The 19,627-nt window shown below is 39.4% G+C and overlaps 3 protein-coding genes across 3 annotated transcripts; 1 reads left to right on the top strand and 2 right to left on the bottom strand.

Moving 5' to 3' along the window:
• The first annotated feature begins 3,670 nt into the window (after positions 1–3,670).
• On the top strand, positions 3,671–8,426 carry LOC141828030 (uncharacterized protein At3g49055-like). Its single transcript, XM_074715382.1, has 5 exons — positions 3,671–5,019; positions 5,126–5,202; positions 6,761–6,872; positions 7,004–7,120; positions 7,860–8,426. Exons 1-5 carry the CDS (start codon positions 3,718–3,720, stop codon positions 8,217–8,219), a joined length of 1,968 nt encoding a protein of 655 aa, XP_074571483.1. The 5' UTR covers positions 3,671–3,717; the 3' UTR covers positions 8,220–8,426.
• Positions 8,427–10,076: 1,650 nt separating this feature from the next.
• On the bottom strand, positions 10,077–14,444 carry LOC141828020 (28 kDa ribonucleoprotein, chloroplastic-like). The gene is made up of 4 exons (XM_074715370.1): positions 13,898–14,444; positions 13,711–13,812; positions 10,967–11,251; positions 10,077–10,354 (listed from the first exon to the last, which is right to left on the bottom strand). Exons 1-4 carry the CDS (start codon positions 14,396–14,398, stop codon positions 10,289–10,291), a joined length of 954 nt encoding a protein of 317 aa, XP_074571471.1. The 5' UTR covers positions 14,399–14,444; the 3' UTR covers positions 10,077–10,288.
• A 1,831-nt stretch (positions 14,445–16,275) lies between these two features.
• On the bottom strand, positions 16,276–18,369 carry LOC141834052 (BTB/POZ and TAZ domain-containing protein 1-like). Its single transcript, XM_074721508.1, has 5 exons — positions 18,219–18,369; positions 17,984–18,123; positions 17,273–17,606; positions 16,914–17,197; positions 16,276–16,620 (listed from the first exon to the last, which is right to left on the bottom strand). The coding sequence occupies exons 1-5, from the start codon at positions 18,324–18,326 to the stop codon at positions 16,440–16,442; spliced, it is 1,047 nt and encodes a 348-aa protein (XP_074577609.1). The 5' UTR covers positions 18,327–18,369; the 3' UTR covers positions 16,276–16,439.
• Between the last annotated feature and the right edge of the window lie 1,258 nt (positions 18,370–19,627).

The raw sequence follows: 19,627 nt of genomic DNA, 5'->3' as shown, positions 1-19,627 counted from the left end.
TTAATTGATTTTAGGGCTAAATCGGATCCGACTCGAGCTCAACCGCGGTCAAATCAAGTCAAATTTGTCAAATTGATCAAGCCAACATGAAGGACATGACTCTGGATCGAGCCCGATCAAAATTTCAGAATTTTTTGGAAACCCTAAGAAGCCCTAAAGCCTAGATCAAGCTGCACCGTCAGATCAAGATCAACGGCTGAGATTAATGATTAATCAGCGTATAAAAACCATAACTTAATCGATGAACAGTGCCGCCGCACTGTTCATCGTCCCCGCGCGAAGCCTGTTCTCCCTGCTCGCGACGTACGTGTAGGCGAGCCCCTTCCTTCCCAAACCTATTCCATTGCATTCCTTGATCCACGAGGAGTACGAAGCCGGTTGATTGGGTATAATCCGGCGACCGGACGGCGCGCGACGGCGAGGGTTTCTTCCGGCGGCGACGAGCTCTGTTTTTACTTGTTCCGGCGAGGTGCTGAGATATTCGAAGCCGCAAGCTCGACGAGGGGTTCTCTGAAGGCTGCGGAACACATCCACGGGGTCAGCAACTTCATCGGAGCAAGGAGGAGGAGCGATTTCTGGTTTTGCCAGCTGAAAATAGTGCTGTGCCGAGCTCTGTTTATAACCGGAGAGGGTTTCTTCGGTTTTCGGGGTTCTGGCACGCGAGAAAACAACGGGAGGGTTGAAGAGTTTTTCAGTTTATCTGTTGCTGCATTCTCATTTCTGAATTTCTGATTTCTGCAGTTTCAAATTCTTTCAATAGTTGTTTTTGTTAATTCGTGTCTTAACAACCTTGTTAATTTGGTTATCCATTAGTGTTTAGTCTTGGTGTGGATCCTGTTTACATCGTTTTAGCAAGCTTAGTTCAAACACTGGTTTGCTTAATCTGATAATCTGAATTATTTGCACTGTTTCGTGCCAATTCGGTCCTGCATATCAGTTTGTTAGTTTTTACAGCTTAAGGATGGATTTTGATGTTAGTGCAGTGAATTCGGTTAGTTAATTGTTGTTAGGATTGTTTAAGCTTTATTGCAAATTCTGAAACTTTGCATTCACTGTTCCGTGCCAAGCTTTTGTTGAATGTATCAGATGACATTTGGCTTTGTTTGAACTTTTGCTTGCATTTTACCATTAGTTGATCAGTTTAAATAAACTCTAGTTGAATTGGTTTCATTGTTTCCATTGATTGTGAATTTAGATCACATTTAGGTTTAAGTTTCAATTTAAACAGTTTAGGTTTAAGATTTTGAATAGAAGCTTGAATTGCATCTTAGATTCATTGGGTATTTGATTCAACAGCTCATCATTAGGATATTAAATTGCATTCTCCATTTATTTTCTGAATTTGAATTTGCATTTCATTTCAAAACCCCAAAACCCCCATTTTTATTTAGAAAACCCAAAAATACGACACACCCAAGCTCGAATTAAACCGTTTTCTACTAGTCCTTGGAAAAACACGACTCGAGGCCCCTATACTTCATTTGTTTGTATTTATCGTGGGTTTTCGATAAAATCTATAAATTCTAATTTGAAGCCCTATCGTGACACCTAGTTTAGGGCTTTTCAGAAGACCATGTTATCAGTCCCTTATAGATTATAAACAGTGTTCACAACCAAGATGGATTGGACAAACCATCGGAGTGGTTGTAGTGTAATTTTGTCTTAGTCTGTCTTGACTATAAAATTATACTAGTACACTAAGTGTGTATTGAATAGGACCATCTGAGGATTGTTCGATTTATACTGACTATATAATTGAACCAAACCTCTGTTACTATAGATGTACATGCTCTTAATCCCGATATAATAACAAACACATGTACTTAGTATGTACTTCTTTAATTCATCAAAGGGTGAGATTTAGAACGATAGATCAAAAGGCCCGATGAGTTGGAAAGTAGTATTATGTACATGGTGTGTTGTTGATTATAGAAGGAAACTGTGTCCTATAATCTAGGCTGATGATGTCCCCTTGAGGAGCTCATAAGGATTATCATGTAAACCCTGCAGGTGGACCTTGTCCGCATGATAATGAGGTTGAGTGGTACTACTCTTGGAATAGAAGTTGATTAAATTCGAGTTGTCAGTAACTCATTTAATTGACGGACATACGATATCTTAAACACAGGGAGATTAATGTACTTATAGTAAGAAGGAGCTCATACAATAATATGGGATTGGTGCGGTAGTGCAATAATAACTCTCTAGTGGAATGAGTTATTATTGATGGGCTTGAGTTGGGTGTTCAGGGAGAACATAGGAAGCCCAAGTCCATCAGGAGGCCAAAACCAATTTCTCCTCTAGGTCCCTGCTATAGCCTCTGGATAAAACCTCGTATCCACCTAAGAAAATTATATGAAATTTCGGATAAGAAATTTTAAGAATTTCTGAAATTATTTTTCTGGAGAAAAATTTTGTTAAGAAATTCCAATTAAAATTTCCGTTACGAAATTATTAATTTTCTTCCGCAGAGAAAATTAATTATGATTTTTCTAATCAAATCTGGATAAGATTTGATTTGATTAGAATCAAATCTAGATGAGATTTGATTAGAATCAAATCTAGATGAGATTTGATTTGATTAGAATCAAATCTGGATTAGATTTGATTTGATTAGAATCATAATTTTATTTCTTCCGCAGACAGAATTGGAAACTTCCGAAATCATGCCAAATTCTCTGATTTGATTGAATCAAATTATACCATGTTTATGGATCAATTATACCATGTTTATGGCTCTAATTATACCATAAATAAGGGATGGCTAGGCTATAAAAGAAGGGGCAAGGTTGGCTTTGAGAGAACACACGAATTAATTATTTGGTGGCTGAAGCTCTCGGCAGCCACAGCCTCTTCTTCCCTTTCTCTTTTCTCTAAGAAGGAGGGAAAGTTTGCTAGCCATCGGAGAGGAGAATTCTGGTGGAGAATTCTGGTGGAGATATTCTCGAAGGATCGTTGCCCACACAACGTTCGAGAAAGAGGAGAGGAATACAGCAGAAGATCGAGGGGTCATCTACATCCTTCATCCGAAGAGGTATAATTTAAAGTTTCCGCTTTAATTAAATTATGCTTTTTATATTGGATCCTGTAAACCAAACACAAGAGCCCAACGATCTAAACGCGTCGGGCAACTTGAGATCGTTTCGGAAAAATTTTTGTTCTGCAAGAATCTACCGAAACGGTTTTTCAAATTTATCTATGACTTCCCCACTCACATTGGCGGTAGATTAACATGCAGTGAAATCTACTGCATGTAATTATGAGTGTCATGCTACTTGTCACAACATATTCCCGTCACAAATTTGTGATGGGAATCTAGACCGTTCAATCACAATCACCCATTCAATCACAATCATCCATTCAATCTACGATCAGGATTTAATCTTAATTTTAAAATCCAACGGTGCAGATTCCCGTCACAACATTTGTGACGGGAATTCTATTGTGACAAGTAGCTTTTTTCTATTTCATTCATGTTGAATTTTTCATATTAAGTATCATTTCCCTTTATCTATGACTCTCGTGGCTTTTTTCTTTAATAATAATTATTATTTGAAATGTTGATTTATTTATTTTTCCTTTTTGAAAATTTAAATTATTATCTTCTAGATTTAGAAAAATCTCGAAATCAAAGGTTAAAAATTAAAATAATCATAAGGAAAGAGTCGAAGAGAGGCCGGTCGTTGGCGGACGCTTCTTCGCCCTCTTTCTCACGCCATGGCCGAGGAAGATCCCAACGCCGCCGTCCTCAGCGATGTCGAAGACGACGACGATCCTCTCCCCATCGTCCTGCCATCTTCCTCTGCCCCTTCTTCCGCTTCCGAGGCCGCGGAGCAGCGCCTCAGGGACCTTCTCGCCGAGCTCGAGAAGGAACGGGCGGCCCGGAAGGCCGCCGAGGGCACCTTCGGCCGCCTCAAATCCATGGCCCAAGACGCCATCCGGAAGCGAGATGATGCGCTCCGCGAAAGGGACGAGGCCGTCAGGCGGCGCGACGACGCCCTCCGTGACAAGGACGAGGCCGCGCGATCCGCGGAACGCGCCGCCGCGGAGCTCGCTGATGCGGTTCGACTCAGGGATGAGGCTAACAAGAACAAGGACTCGATACGGTCCGAGATGGAGACTGCCGCTCAGATGCTCCTTTCCGGCATCGGTAAGATCTCCAGCAAGGTGAGCGGGTACAAGAACTTCTCCGCCTCCGGTGGCCTCTCGACTTCACAGAAGTACACCGGGCTCCCCTCCGTGGCCTATGGCGTTATCAAGCGGGCGCATGAGATCTCCGAGGAGCTTATGAAGCAGATTGACGCCGCCTCGAAGGCCAGGGATCAGGCCAGGGAACAGGTTGAACAGCGGAATTACGAAATTGCAATAGAGGTGTCGCAGCTTGAGGCTGCAATTGTGAGTCTCAAAGATCAAGTCTCCAAGAAGAACTCGGAGATTACAAACCTGGAGAATGTAGTCTCTGAAAGGGGGACAAGGATCGCAGAGATGGAGAGTGAGATATCCAGACTGACACAACTCGGTGAGGATCTCGATGCTAAAGTCAAGAATTTGGAAACGAAATTAGAGTCTCAGAGACCATTGATTGTTGATCAATTAAATTACACATCGAAGGCCTATGAGCAGATTTCTGAGATTATTAAGAGTGTTAAGAATGATAATGATCCATCTGAGTTTTCAGATTTGTTTATTTGGAATGAAATGGACGTTGGTGATAATTTACGCACTTCCTTGGATGGGACTAAGTCTGTTTATGAACTGGCTAAGGTCGCAGAGGAGAAACTAAGGGTTCGCTTGGAGGAAAATAGGACTGAAATTAACAAGTTGAATGAGAAGGTCATTGAACTCTTGGCAGAGAAGCAACATATTGGAACTTTGCTCAGGAGTGCGTTGTCATCAAAGACAAATGAAGTGCGACATGGAGCAGAGGAGGGTCTTAGAGAAGCTGGGATAGATTTGAGATTGGACCATCTTGACGATCAAGAGTCAGATCAAAGTGGGGAAAATGAAGTGTACCTCATGGTAATCACTCCACTCTAATTTTATTTTAGTGATTGTTTCAAACCAGAAATTATTGCTTTATAAAACCACCTAAAGGTCTTAAAATTAAATTCATGTAATCTTACAGGCAGGTGCGTTGGGAACGACGGTCAAGGAATCACAAACTAAGATTGTTGAGCTGCAGCATTTGGTGGAAGCACTCAGGTAATTGCTATGTTGCATTAATAATGATATGGACTTAGTTAAAACTCAAAATAACCTAAGAACACCACAAACTGAAAAATATCACTTCTTTCATTTTTACAAGTGAGCACCTAAACTTGATCAATTCTTGGAGCCCCATACATGATAGTCATCCATAACAGCTATGTGTTATAACTCTAGATGGAATATTTAGTCCTTTAGTTGGAGACCTACACCTGGTTGTAGTCGTTCTCTTGTTCCTTGAACAATACATTTTTATGTCCTCAACTCTGTCAGGCTGTTTTAAAAGATGGATTTGAGTCACAATAATGAAGTAACCTACTTTGAGGCATGCATCCATGTCTCATCTCAAGCCTTCATTTGGAAGAGATAAAGATCTGAAGTGTTCTGAAATTTTGACGTGTAGTTATTCTTGACTATTGTTATATTGCATTTGGCTCTAGTGACTAGTGTTGATTACAGATTGATTTGTAATCCTATCTTGCCACAGGTGTTTATTCTATTTTTTGTTGCACCTACATCCTATTTCGTATTGTCATTATGGCACACAAGTATGTTTATATGGTCATGTTCTGTTGTGCATAGAGGCCAATCAATAAAGTTTACATCTTTTGTGATTCCCCAAACGCTTATGAATGAAATATTGATAATCAATAGTATGAATAATAATAACAACCATTTTTTTTATAGATTATATGTGCACATCTTTTTCTTCATTTGACATACTAGAGTTTCTGATATACCATTCAAAGCCGCTAGCCTGTCAAACAATAATAAAACTTTCCCACTAGTTAATACTTGTCCTTTGCTACTTCAATTCAACTGACAGGCCTATAGAACATGATTCAGCAGACAGAAAATATATGGAAAAGCATCAGAAATATGAAGCTAAGTGTTAAGATTAATAATGGGATTATAAGAAGTGATAAAAAAAAATGGTTACTATTTGCAGGCAACTATGGGTAGCTTTGATAGATGAGAAAATCAGAATACTAAGTAAACAAAGTATGATCATTTACAAAGATAAATATTTTCACAATTAGAGCAGTTGAATTAACTGGAGTCGAAGGTTTTAGGGGTAAAGAAGATCAAAGAAAACTCTACTTAGAATAATTAGAAACGGTTTAAATAACCAGAGCATTACTAGCAATATAGCACATAAAACAAGCAGCAAGATGAGATCCATTTAAATCGAATCGTTCCTTTACTTTATAAATATAAATGAAACCCCTATTATATATATGATATGTACATGAAGTCAAACTCAAATAACTCGCAGAGTTCTTGTTGTACAACCAGATATGCTTCCATGAACATGGATGAGTTTCTATGTCACATTTGGTATGATGACAGTGGTGTGTGGTATGATAAAAATACTTATGATGCTTTCTGCAATGACACCCAGGTTGTACTTGAGGATGCATATCGAGGTAGTTCATTGTTGTCATCCTCCAACCTTATATGTGCTGCAATCGCTATGATTTGAAGTTATGAGTTGAGTTTGTCTTAAGTTCTAAATTGATTCATATTTTATGCATGTATTTTTTTCTGGAGAAAGGGCAGAGTCTGGTCTACTGAAAGCTCGTTTGGATACACAAACAAAAGAGATTGCTCAGCTAAAGCATCATATAAAGGAGCTTGAGGAGAAGGAACGGATGGCAAATGAGAATGTAAGCTAGCTTCATTCCTTGTTCCAGTTTATGCAGCACTGCTGTTAAAAGTTGGGCATGCTTTTGAGTATGAAGTCTTTGTAAATATTTATTTTCTTTTCATATGATGATTAATACTTTCCATTAAAAAGGTTGAGGGACTCATGATGGACATCACAGCTGCAGAAGAAGAAATTTCAAGATGGAAAGCTGCTGCAGAACAAGAAGCAGCAGCAGGCAGAGCAGTTGAACAGGAATTTCAGTTACAGGTGCAATGCAAGATGCTTCTGAGATACTTTTTTTTTAATTCATGACAGTAAAGTTTTGGTTTTGCTATATCGTAGAAACAAATTCTAGACCTTACAGATAAAACATTAAATATAGCCTAAACTTTTGTCAGTTCTTGTTTTTGCAATTGTATACATAAACTTTCTACTTTTTAACTGCCACAGCCATCAATATTTGTAAACTTCTTTCTTTTTAGGGATCTATAGAACTTACTAGACTAACATTTCCATATTAGCAATAGTAATATGGTAGATATGGGCTTGTACAATCATTTTGTTGAATTCGAACATTAGATGTCACACATAAGGAAAACTACAGAGATCAAATGGATGGAGTTGGATCTATAATGCTCGTCAACAAAAGCCATGTATATATCAGATTGACAGTGACAGGGTCCTAGTTGTCATCATGGTTGCAGTAGGGTCACCACTGATTTAGGCCCTAAGATATATGGTTCAGTCGGTAGAATGAGAAACTCCTGCATGACGACTAGTGATACTTGTGGAACTAGAAACATGCACTGTCTAACACCTGCTTACTGTTTGTCTTATTTGACGAGGTCACCCATTCTCATCATTAACATAGTTATTGTTTTAGTTCCACAAGTAGTTATCCTTAAACTGATGAAAAGTTATATATATATATTATTTAGTTTCATTGCCTCATTATGTGTACTTGGCATTAACTCATCTACTTTTGAATTTCCAACCCAACCTGCAGTTGTCAGCTCTCAAAAAGGAACTGGAAGAGGCAAAGCAAGGAGCCCTAGAGTGGGAGAACAAGCTGAAGTTCAAAGAAGAGACTGCAGCTGCTGCAATGGCTGCCAGAGATGCAGCCGAGAAATCCTTGAAGTTAGCCGACATGAGATCTACGAGGCTGCGTGAGAGGCTCGAGGAGTTAACTCGGCAGCTCGAGGAATCCGAAAACCAAGATGATTACCGGAGCAGAAACAGTTATCGATACATGTGCTGGCCATGGCAATGGCTGGGCTTGAATGCTGTAAGATACTATCAAAACGATATACCACAAGGTAACAACGAGATGGAATTGTCCGAACCCCTAATGCTGGATACATCATGAGAAATCAAAAGAAAGAACCTGTAAAATGGTAAGCGTGATGGATCTTCTCTGCATTTGTTGCTGCTCATTTCTAGTTCATAGTCAATAGTATCAGGATTTGAATCCTTCAAGTGTGGGATCAAAAATTTAGAGGAGATGTTTATTCCAACTGAAACATAATCACATGTGAATAATGAATCGGGTGGATTTTGATGGGTTCATAGTCGATATTTTGGCACACTAGCTTCACTGCATACAATTTATCTTTATTAAAATTTACAGGCATTTCTATTTCTCATTTTTGAAATCATGGTCCTTGTTGTCATTAGTTATCCATGTTTTTAGGGTATAAAGTCTATAAACATGTTTCCTTTTTCGTGTTTTCGGAAGGAATAGCCATTTTGTTCTCTATGTTCGATAACAAGATTGAATTTGGAAGAGTTCTTGTTATGCTTCTTAGATATATTCCCTATAGCCTTTTAAAGGATGCATCTCTTATTTCACCATCTAATTAGGCATACATAGACAAGCCTAGGGGTGTAATCGAACCAAGCCAAGTCGAACAGTAAGAGGCTCGAGCTCGATTCGTTTTTCCTAAACTCGAGTTCGATTCGAATTTTAATTTTTAAGCCCGAGCTTGGCTAGTAATAAAATTAAATAGTTCGCGAACGGCTCGAGCTCAGTTCGAAAAAAGTTCATTTTAAAGTTAAACGAGTTTAGTTCGAGTTTGATTTGAAAATAGCTCGTTTAAAAATTAAACGAGTTTAGTTTGAACTTGACTCGTTAATATATAATATTTATAATTCATATATATATATATATATATATAATTGATCTGCCGCGCGACTGATTCCTGCGCACCCGTGCGCGAATCAATCCCGACTGTTCATTTTCGCGATGCACAGTATTTCTCCTCGGACGTTTGCCGCTTCTCCGCCGCTGTTCACCACCGTCCGGCTATCTCCGGCCACCGGACCGGCGGCAATGGATGCGCAACTCGCCGGCGCCGGGTCCGATGGCCGTATTCCGGCCAAATTCGGTCGGAATCCGGTCAAATTTCGACCGAAATCGGCCAACAGCTACTGTTGGCCGATTCCGACCGTGATTCGGCCGGAATCCGACCGATTTCCGCTGAAATCGGACAAGGGTCGTTCTGTTGCGTTTCTGGCCGGATTCCGGCCACAATCTGGCCGGAATCCGGCCCCGACCGGAGCGCCGACGAGCTGGCTTTCCAATGCGTCCGGTCCGACGGCCGTCGGTGACCGGACAGCGGCGCGACGGCGGTGGAAGCGACGGTGGGTCAGAGCTGTCGCGCAGGTGTCGCGCGGGATGCGTCGCGCGGCAGATCAGGACTCTATATATATATATATATTCGCGAGTTTCTTAACAAACACATTCGTGAATCTTTAAACGAATATGTTCGCGAGTTCATGAACCAAATACTATTAAGTTCGAGCTCGGCTCGATAATATTTTCAAGCTCGAAATTAGACTTGAGTTTGGCTTGTTAACTTAATCGAACGAACTCAAATGAATTTTTTTTTTCGAACCGAAACTCAAATAGCTCATGAGCAGTTTGACTCATTTACACCCCTAAACAAACCAAATGGGTAATAACCTATTAGATTGGATGGCGTAGACATGTTAGGTTGATCAGGTCTTTTAAGTTGTGCTGGTCTAAGAGGGCCAAGGGGATTAGACACGGATCGGGTAGATCGAGCAAGCCGGCAAACCAAGTGAGCCAGGCAAATGATCAAGGCTTGCTCGATTTTTGTATATTAAATCAGCAAGTCAGCTTAAGAAGCAGACTATGTTAACTGAAACCCTATTTAGTCACTTCATGTCTTACAATTTGGAAGCTTAAAGAGTACATCAACCCTAAGAAGTATAAATGTAAATCACATCATCAAGTGAGATAATTCATAAATGTATCGAAGAGCTGAACAGAAATCACAAAGCCAAGGAAAAGAAACTCAACTCTTGACTCATCACCCTACAAAGTAAACAACAACAACCAAAAACAAATTCATACAAGTAACAAGATCTTGTCGACAAAATCCTTCCGACAAATAATGTTTCAGTTTTTCGACATCAAAAAGCAGCGCGCCGCGGCCTCTCCTCTGCAACATTCACGCGTATAGCTCGACCGTCCAAGCTCTGCCCAAGTGCCAACACAAATAGAAGCACATATTCAATCAGTTTCGAATTAGTATGGATCCACATGGAAACAACAACAATTTTATCAATAAGTCATCGTTTATCAGGTAAAATGTTAACTACATTTGTCATGATTGTCGTTCGTCACAATCCGAGGTGAGCTACCCGAATCTATCTCCTACCCGAATCTATCTCTTAGTTAAATTATATAAGCAAGATTACATTATTAGTAACATATAAATCTCTTAAATCACCACTACTATGCTAAGTTTTTCTTTGCCTCCTATCCTTCACACCGTCAATTTTATTCGATTCAAGCTATCAAACTATCGAATCTATTAGCTGTCTTTGGAAATGTTTATAGCTTCATCATCCATTCTGTCCACTTCTTGTTCCAGAATAGTAACATTATTTTTTTTTAATCATTTCTAGTAATGGTACACATTCATAGCAATCTCATCTTTGATATGTTAATTTTTTTAGTGTTTTATTTTCTAATCGTCCGACACTACAACCATAAAATATAGCCAGTCAGGTACAAACTACAAACATAGAGCTAGTCGAGTAGATAATAAGCCGGTAAATAAAGTTGCTCAAACAAAGTATTCTCACCTGTCCATCAAGAGCTGCAATTGCATCATCCATTTCGGCCTGCGATTCCATCTTCACAAATCCAAAACCACGTGAGCGTCCAGACTCTCGATCATACACCACCCTCGCTTCCACAACTTTACCATGTTCACTGAATATTTGCTCCAGTCGAGCATCATCAACTTGCCATGGCAGATTCCCGACGTAGATTCTAAGGGCAGAAGGTTCAAAAGAACGTGGAGTTCTCTCCACACGAGTGCCCCTGGGGGCTGCTTTGTTCACAGTTAAAAGCCTGCCATTAATTTCCTGTTCTCGGAGCAACAAACAAGCTAGAATCAGTAATTCAATGATAAGGAGAAAAATAGTTGCTACTCTACCATTAGAGTGTTTCATATAAGTTGGGTGATAGCTCATACTAGCCGAGACAAATGATGCAAGCAGGGACCATAGCTACCGAGGAAGAAGCTACAATCAATAATTCAATGATAACAATGAAATAGTTGCTACTCTAAGTATCATTGGAGTGTGAAATACAAGTTGGACAATAACTTACAAACATTGAGGAGTAGAGCCAACTGGTATGGTTTCTTATAATCTTATGAACATCGATGAGTACACTATTCATGATAGTCATTTTCCAACACTAGATCACTAAACTCGTCACATTATACTCAGCCCAAGTAAGCTAGTTGAACAATTGATGAAATGAACACTTTGACAAGCCTTGTAGATGATGAAATAATTAAAAAATTAGAGTTAACAATTCTATGAAGAAGAAAAAAGGTCATCATGGATTTGCAATAGGGTAACCATAACATAGTGCCAGTATAATCTGCTATCAAAGTCAAATACCTTTAAGCTAACAAAGAGGAAAGCAGTAACTTAACGCTAAATCTTTCACTGTGGATCACCAACTCAATAAAAGTTAGAAAACAGTTTCACTGGATATCAGATGAAGAATACGATGTTAGGGGCCAGACGTTCAATTTCACGTGCTCTTCCAATGCCTGTTAGTGTTTCACTCTACTATGTTTGCCATACAAAATTGGCATAAGATTGTTGAAGTAAAAAATGAAAACCTAAAATATCAAGGCGTTTAAGCAGCCATACATAGGCATGCCCAAAGACTTCAAGAAGGTTTCACTTAACCAAGTGAGGCTAAAAGGAGGCAACTTGATCGCCCTCTCATGCCCTTTAGTTTTGACACCACCAAAGGTAATAGATTGGTTTTGGTACCATGTAGAAATTCAAGGGGAAGATTGATCCGATCCACAATGTCAAAACTCTTAGGTGCATCCCTTGATAGTTGAGTATGCTAAAAAAACTCCACTAAACATGTTTGACTATAGGAAGGAGGTCACTATTGTTGCTCAAAGATCATGATTACTTGCAAACAAAGAGCGAGAGAGAAGTTTACTTGCTAAGCATGCATCGCTGAAGATATGAAGGTTGTAATAAAAACAAAAATAAGTTGTTAAGAATTAAAAATTATCTCTTCCAGTGATATAATTCAAATTGTTGCGATGAACATATATAGCATATAGCTTAATGTAATATTGCCACCATGCGTAAACAAGCAGTGTAATTGATAAATAGCAAAAATTATACAGATATATCAGAGACCACACCCTGCAACTGTCCAAAGACCGCCCTGATGCAGCAGTTGCTGCCCACAAAAGAATTGCAGTGAGCATTTCCAATCTAGCAATTTACTAAATCTGAAATTGCAGTTTACCAGGAAAAAGGAAAAAACCTAATAGCATCAATGGAGACGATACTAAAATCCAGTAGTACGAAGTTCCCAAATATTCTCCTTGATTGCTTGCAGTTAACACATTGATCACACATCGACATTTTATGTCATAGAACTCTCTCCAGGACACACAGAGTTTAGTTAAAGATAAGATGATCTATCAAATTCAGGTGCTATATTTTTACAAGCTTGTGTACTTACAAGAGTAAACAAAGAACAAACCTACACAAAAGATCCTACTGAAGAGAAGATTACAATTACAAGAATGCAGATACCAAAAAATTTGACTCTAGCATTGACACATTTCCTGTTATCAAAAGTGATTGATCATATTATTAAAAAAAATGCTAAAAACAATTGACAGATCCTAATCAACTTCAGATAAGACTTTGTTTCATGAGGTGAGCACTTGGTTATCATACTGACATGTTGCAAAAACACTGCTGATATAAACTTAGTTGAATGTAACCCCGAGAATTGGTCAAGAAATTTTTTTTTTTAAGAACTAGCATTTGCTTACATTTACAACTCAAGCTAATATTTACTGCATCACATTCAGGCTAGATAATATATAAATGTATCTTTATACTTATATTGATACTAGCTACTCGCCTTCCTACAGAGGAACAATATAAGTTGCTTAAGTTAAAATCAAACAGAAACTATTCCAGTGGTTGACTGCTAAACATAGTCCAAGATTTTCCAGTTTGATCCTCTAAAGCAAATATAAGTCCACTATGCAATATAAATTCAAGGGCCAAGTGTCGAACCAAAATCAATCAATGTAGATCGAAGGCATTGTATTTTCATACAAAATAAGTGCAAAAGTATAGTGCATGAAGAATCAACTCATTAATCAAGTAGATGCAGCAGAAACAACCAAGAAACAAACAACTTCATGGACACAAACCAAAATAAAGCATATCTAGGTAATTTCTTCAATAACTTGGATTACTTTCAGCAGCATTCAACTGAAGCAGGAAGAATAGTCATCTATCGAAATGGAGCTTACAAATCGATGGAGCAGTTCAATTGCTTTGTCTGCTTCTTCAACAGTGCTCATTGTCACGAATCCAAATCCACGACTCTGATCGTTCTGGCGATTGTAAATCACCTGCAATTGCAGAAGCTCACAGGTGAAGGGATCTTGGTTACGGAAAACCCTAGAACACCATGAAAAGCGCTCCGTTTTCTTTTACCTCAGCGACCTCGACAACCCCAGCCTTCTCGAACAGCTGAGCCAATCCCTCGCTGTCCACATCGTAAGGGAGGTTGCCAACATAGAGCTTAGCCTCCTCAGGCGGCTCGGCATACCCCTCCTCTTCGACAAACCCGCCGTCTGCCTCGGCGACTAACCCACCCTCCAAAGTCTGCTCCTCATCTCCCTCGAACTCATCGATCCCATCAGCGGCTTCTTCCCCCGCTTCATCGTACCCGAACTCACCGTCATCCACCTCGGCCTCTTCGTCCTGGCGAGCCCAGTCGGAGGTCTGCGCAACGAGAAGGAGAAAAGGAGGGCTCTTCTTGAGGAACAAAGGCGAAGGGGAGCGGGAGAGGTGGAGGAAGGGGAAGGGCTTGGAGGAGCGCGACAATGGGAGGAGAGGGAAGGGAGGCTTGGAGGAGAAGGGGGCGGTGGGGAGGGAGGGGAGAAGGGCCTCCGCCATGGATAGGGAGTTGAAGATCCTCGCGGCGGCCGCCATGGATTGGGAAGAACGGAAGAGATAAGGAAGGAAGGAAGGAGGAGGAGGAGGAGAAAGCAAGGAACGGATGTGAGAAATAAAAGAAGATATTTTTGGGTTGGAATTGGAAATTTCGAGAACCTTTGCATTTAGGTCACCAAACTATAGAATATTATGAACTACATCAGTTTTTTTATGGCGTCAAAAATCTTAAATCTTAAATTTATTTTCATCAAATATAATTTTCTAAAAAGTGATCGAGCAAAAATAAAATGCAAACGCTTATTTTCTTTATCACAATTTTATTTTAAAAATATCTTTTTCAATATTATTATAATAATTATAACTATAAATATGTATCTTCCTATTGAGATTGCTTGGTGGACGTGTCGCCCGCCACGCAGCACCACGATGGACGCTGAGGGGAGGAAGAAGATGGTGAACTCCGAGACCTATAAACACCAACACAGTGAGAAGGAAGGCCAGGGGTGTCTCTGGCTCGACCACTCCGACACTCAAGTCAGTTACGGAAGGAGGAAGAAAACTCAAAGAAGTAAATGTTTTTTGGTATTGCATATCTACTATGTAATATCAGGCACGAAGAGGAGAGAGAAATATATCCGCTTGTCTTCTCGTTAATTAAGGAAAATATCATGTGCAGTAGATTTTGTCAGAGGAGTGTTATTAAGGAGAATATTATTGTGTCAGCGAAGATATCTTCTCAAGGTATGGAGAATATCCTACCGTGATGATCCGCGATCAGTACAGACGAAATGTTCTCTTATTGTCGTAGTTACATGTCATTAGACTGTCAGGTCTCATAACTGCTTGACGGCGGTGATGGAACATATTAGATTTGATAGTGACCGCTAAATAAGATGGATCATGGGATTTGATTGTGACCGACAAATCAGATGGATCAAGATTCGAGTGGTCGAGTAGGGGTTATAAATGAGTAGAACGTATTCGATTAAGTCCAGTCAACTGATCAAATCAATCGTAATAATCGGGTCTCCCTCTGCTTGTGCCACGTGTTTGGACAAATCATCATCCTTTGACGTGCTCCGATCTGAGACTGATCTTTACAAACCAGATCATAATACCCATAACTATAATACAAATATTATTATTTTAATATTATCATAGCAACGACTATCTAACTATTATAATTTATAATTTTGAATTATTTTACATGGTAATAACTATGCTATAATAATGACTTTTTTAAAAAACCCCAAAGTAATTTACTTATTTTCCAAATTACACCCACAAAACATCTTCTTTTTTTTTCAAAAATACCATCCTTATATACCAAATATATAACAAATCAAATTTATTAAATTTAGAGACATTTTCTATGATGTTTAAAAAATAAGAAAAATTTTATTTTCGCCATCATTTCACCTTCTAATTACTATCTCTATTATTAGATCGATTGATTAAGTTAATAGTTACAAATGTAAATAAGAGTTTAAAATTTTCAAGAGAACATTAATAATTTATTTAAAAAAAACATTTTAATTTTTAAATATGATATAAATAATATTATAGTAAAAAATGATAAATCTCAGTTAGTTTCATTGACTATCTCTGAGAGTGATCAACCCGATCCCTAAATCAGAAGTTTTCCATCGACCATCAGAGTAAATCGAGAAGTGCACACAGTGACCAGCCCAACGCCCAACATCCTTTGATTGCACTCTCCATTTGGAGAAAAATTCTTACAAATACGCCGTAGCTGGAGATCAAATCGCAGGTGCCTAAGTGATAACCTAGATGTCCTACTGCAGCACCATATCCTGGGATCACACGATCGATCTCATATCATATATAAAAAAGTAAATCAAAAAATTATAATTAAACACTACAAAAAATAATATTATCTCGATTTCATCGAGATTTGACTCATCTCCCCACATACTAACCAATTCAATTTTATCACATAAGTATGACATAAAAAACACTGTTTATATGGAGAGCTCACACAGTAACTACTTTCAGAAAAATAAGCAGAAGAAGAGAAGAACAAGGGAAGAAGATGACGACGACGACGGGTGTGTAGTCATTCAAGTGCCTTGTGCTTCAGCCATGGCTCCTCCTGCTCTTGGAACCCTTCTTGCCTCTTCCTCTTGACCAGGCAGGAGATGACCCTGGCAGATGCCACCTTCTTCGCCAACAGCCTCCACTTCTCATCCTCTTCTTCTGTTCCATTCCTCTGCTGCTCCATCTTCTGCTTGAATTGTCTGCAAATTAAGAAACAGATGAAATTGGATCTTTTCATGCACAAACAAGTAAAAAAATTTTAGAGTTTTTTTAGCAGAAACAGAACAAAAGTTCAATCTTTGAAGGCGCAGAGATGTGAAGATTTGAGTTTTGATTAAAAATTTGATCTTCGCAAGCACAGAGAAGCATATGGAATGTAAAGGTTCGAGTGTTTATTGATCGAAAAATGAGTAAGAAATCGATGGGTAGAGAATAAACGAAGTTTGTTTTCAATCTTCGAAGGAGAAGAGAAGCGAAGATCTTGAGTGTTTACGAGCAGAGAGGGACGTGGCAGGGTTCGGGCTGGAGGCAGATGGAGGCGTGGAGGCGGAGGAGCTGCCACAGGCGCTTGCATCGCCGGCAGAAGTGCTGCTTCTTCTTCCGGTCGCATATGGCGAGATGGTGGATGAGCTGCTGGAGGCCGCGGCAGGTGGCGGAGTTGGGGCACTTGCCGGCGGCGCAGCCCTCCGAGAAGATGTGCTGCAGGCACTCCATCGCCTCGCTCAGCTCCGTGTACAGGCGCTGCTCCTCCCTCTTCCTCCGCCGCCGCTTCTGCCTCTGCACGAATCAGGCGACGCGCGTCAGCCGTCGGATCACATGCCGAAGCAAAGGGGGAGATGCACGGAGACGCACCGAGTGAGCGTCTTGGAGGGATTGGAGGATGTCGAGCTCGAGGTAGGGGTCGTGCTCCTGGAGAAAGCGCCAGGCCTCGGTGCGCTCGACGGCGGCGAAGTCCTCGGCGATCAGCTTCATGCAGCGGAGGTGGAGCCAGGCGGCGTCGCACCGCCGCGCGAGCACCAGCACGTCCACCACGCCCTCCGCCGCCAGGCGCGACGCCAGCGCCCGCTCGCACGCGCGCTTCAGCCACCCCACCTGGTACACGTGCGACAGCACCAGCAAGTGCACCGCGTGCTCCGCCATCTCCGCCGCCGCCGCCGCCTCCCCCTCCGGCTCCGTCATACCAAACCTTCACGCAATTTTTAACTCAAATTTAATCAATTCAGCGATCATACATGAGGATTCCTTCTCGATATGATGATCTCAAACATGTACTTATCGGCAAAGAAATTAATTGAGAAAAGGACAATTAGATTTAACAATCTTTGAAAGTTTGCATCACGTTTTTGGTATGATCTTTAAAAAAATCAAGTTTATGACCAAAAAGCTGGAAGTCGAAAAAATTTGTCAAAATTAAATTAATGAAAAGGGCGAATCGCAACAACGGCGTGGTATGAAAAATCGTGATCACATTTTGTTTTTCTTCAATTTTTCTTCCTTTTTTCCCGGAAATGGCGGCGAGAGAAAACAAAAAATCGCACACGAAAGGTGGGGAAAAGGAGTAACCTGGTGGGAGAGGAGAGGAAGCGGAGGAAGGCATTGACTGCTTCGTGGGGGACGCCAAGAATGGAGATAGTAATCACTCCGCCGTCGCTGCGCGTCTCCGCCTTCTCCAGCAAGCTCTTCAGCACCGGCGACGCCGCCGCCTTGGCGAATCAGCCGCATCAGTTGACAACAACCCCTAAATGAGTCGCTAACAAACTAGATCCACGCACAAGGAGGACAGATCTAGGGATCTTACCAGGACGCAGGAATGAGCCGGGATTCTGCGCTTTCCGGAGGTGAGAATCCTGACATCCGCCGACGAACCGATGTTGTCGCCGCCGCCGCCGCTCGTCGGAGAGCTCATCGACAGACGATCGAGAAGTCACGTGGGAGGAGCGTGCGATTCGGTGCAGAGGAAGAAGAAGTTGATTCAAAGATCATTATGCCGCATATATATAGGCAGAGAGAGAACATTTCATTTTGCCCCTCCGAATTTATCAAAATTATCTTCTCACATATTCACAAAAGATCTTTTTGAGAGAGAGAGAGAGAGGAGTATGGAAAAGACGGTGATATTGTATATAAATGAAATATTTATTAATAAATGATTAATTTTTAAATAAGTAATAATTAAATTTTAATTTTGTTGGTAGCTAAATAAAATATGTGAATTATGTATTAAGAAAATTAGGCGAGTTAGGAATGAGTTAAAAGAGACTAAACACTTAAACAGTAGATAAAACTAGCTCATAAAACATATTAAAATAAATAAATACATCATATTGATTAAATTAGTAAAATAAATTCAACTAAATTAATCGATTTTAAGAGTTAGATATTTAGACAATTCAGATTGATAAATTTATGTAAATCTTGATCGAGACGGATTAAATCATCATCTTTAACGGATCTAACAAATGGATGGTTCGTGAATTATCTTGTCTTCAATTATTGAAAGTTATTGGTAGTTAGCTGTTGTTGTTTTGCGGTCTTTTATTATTATTATTATTATTTTAAAAAAGAAATATTTATTTTGACATTAATTAATTTGTGGTCCAATTGAATTATTAATAAATAATTTATTTTGGAATTAAATTTATTAGTTGGCCTCTCCCACATGAGCCTGCCTCAATTAAATTTTTTGTGTTTATTTTTGAAAATTTTTAAATAATTGAAAAGGAAGGGAGAAAATATCTACCAGGAATTTTCCAAGAAAAATAAATAATTTCTGCTTTTTTTTAAAGATAGAAAATGAATTAAAAATATCAATGAGATTGTGGATGGAAATATTTTGTGATATCTAAGATTTATTTTATTTTATAATTATTTTTTATCTATCACAATTATATTGAAGAAGACTTCAACGTAAATCCAAAAATTTCAACGAAATGCCAAAACAAATCAATGATTGAGAAATAATTTATGTTTAATCTCATGTCATTTTTTCAATGATATTATTGATTATTCTAAAGCTATTTTAATTATTTTTAGAATTTTAAAGAGTTATTCTTAATAAAAATAACGGTTGAATATGAATATTCTTAAGCATTAATTTGTAATAGGGTTAATCAATAAATTTGACATAAAATGTTAATAATTTAATGAACCAAATCATTTCATATCATTTAAAAATTTAAAGCTCTATAACATAAAATAAACCAAATA

This window comes from Curcuma longa, chromosome 1 (genome assembly GCF_044706935.1).
Source record: "Curcuma longa cultivar G26 ecotype Majalengka, Jawa Barat chromosome 1, ITB_CL_G26_1.1, whole genome shotgun sequence".
Lineage (NCBI taxonomy): Eukaryota > Viridiplantae > Streptophyta > Magnoliopsida > Zingiberales > Zingiberaceae > Curcuma > Curcuma longa.
Note: the sequence above shows the minus strand (reverse complement) of the source record. Positions and strands in the feature narration are given on the sequence as shown.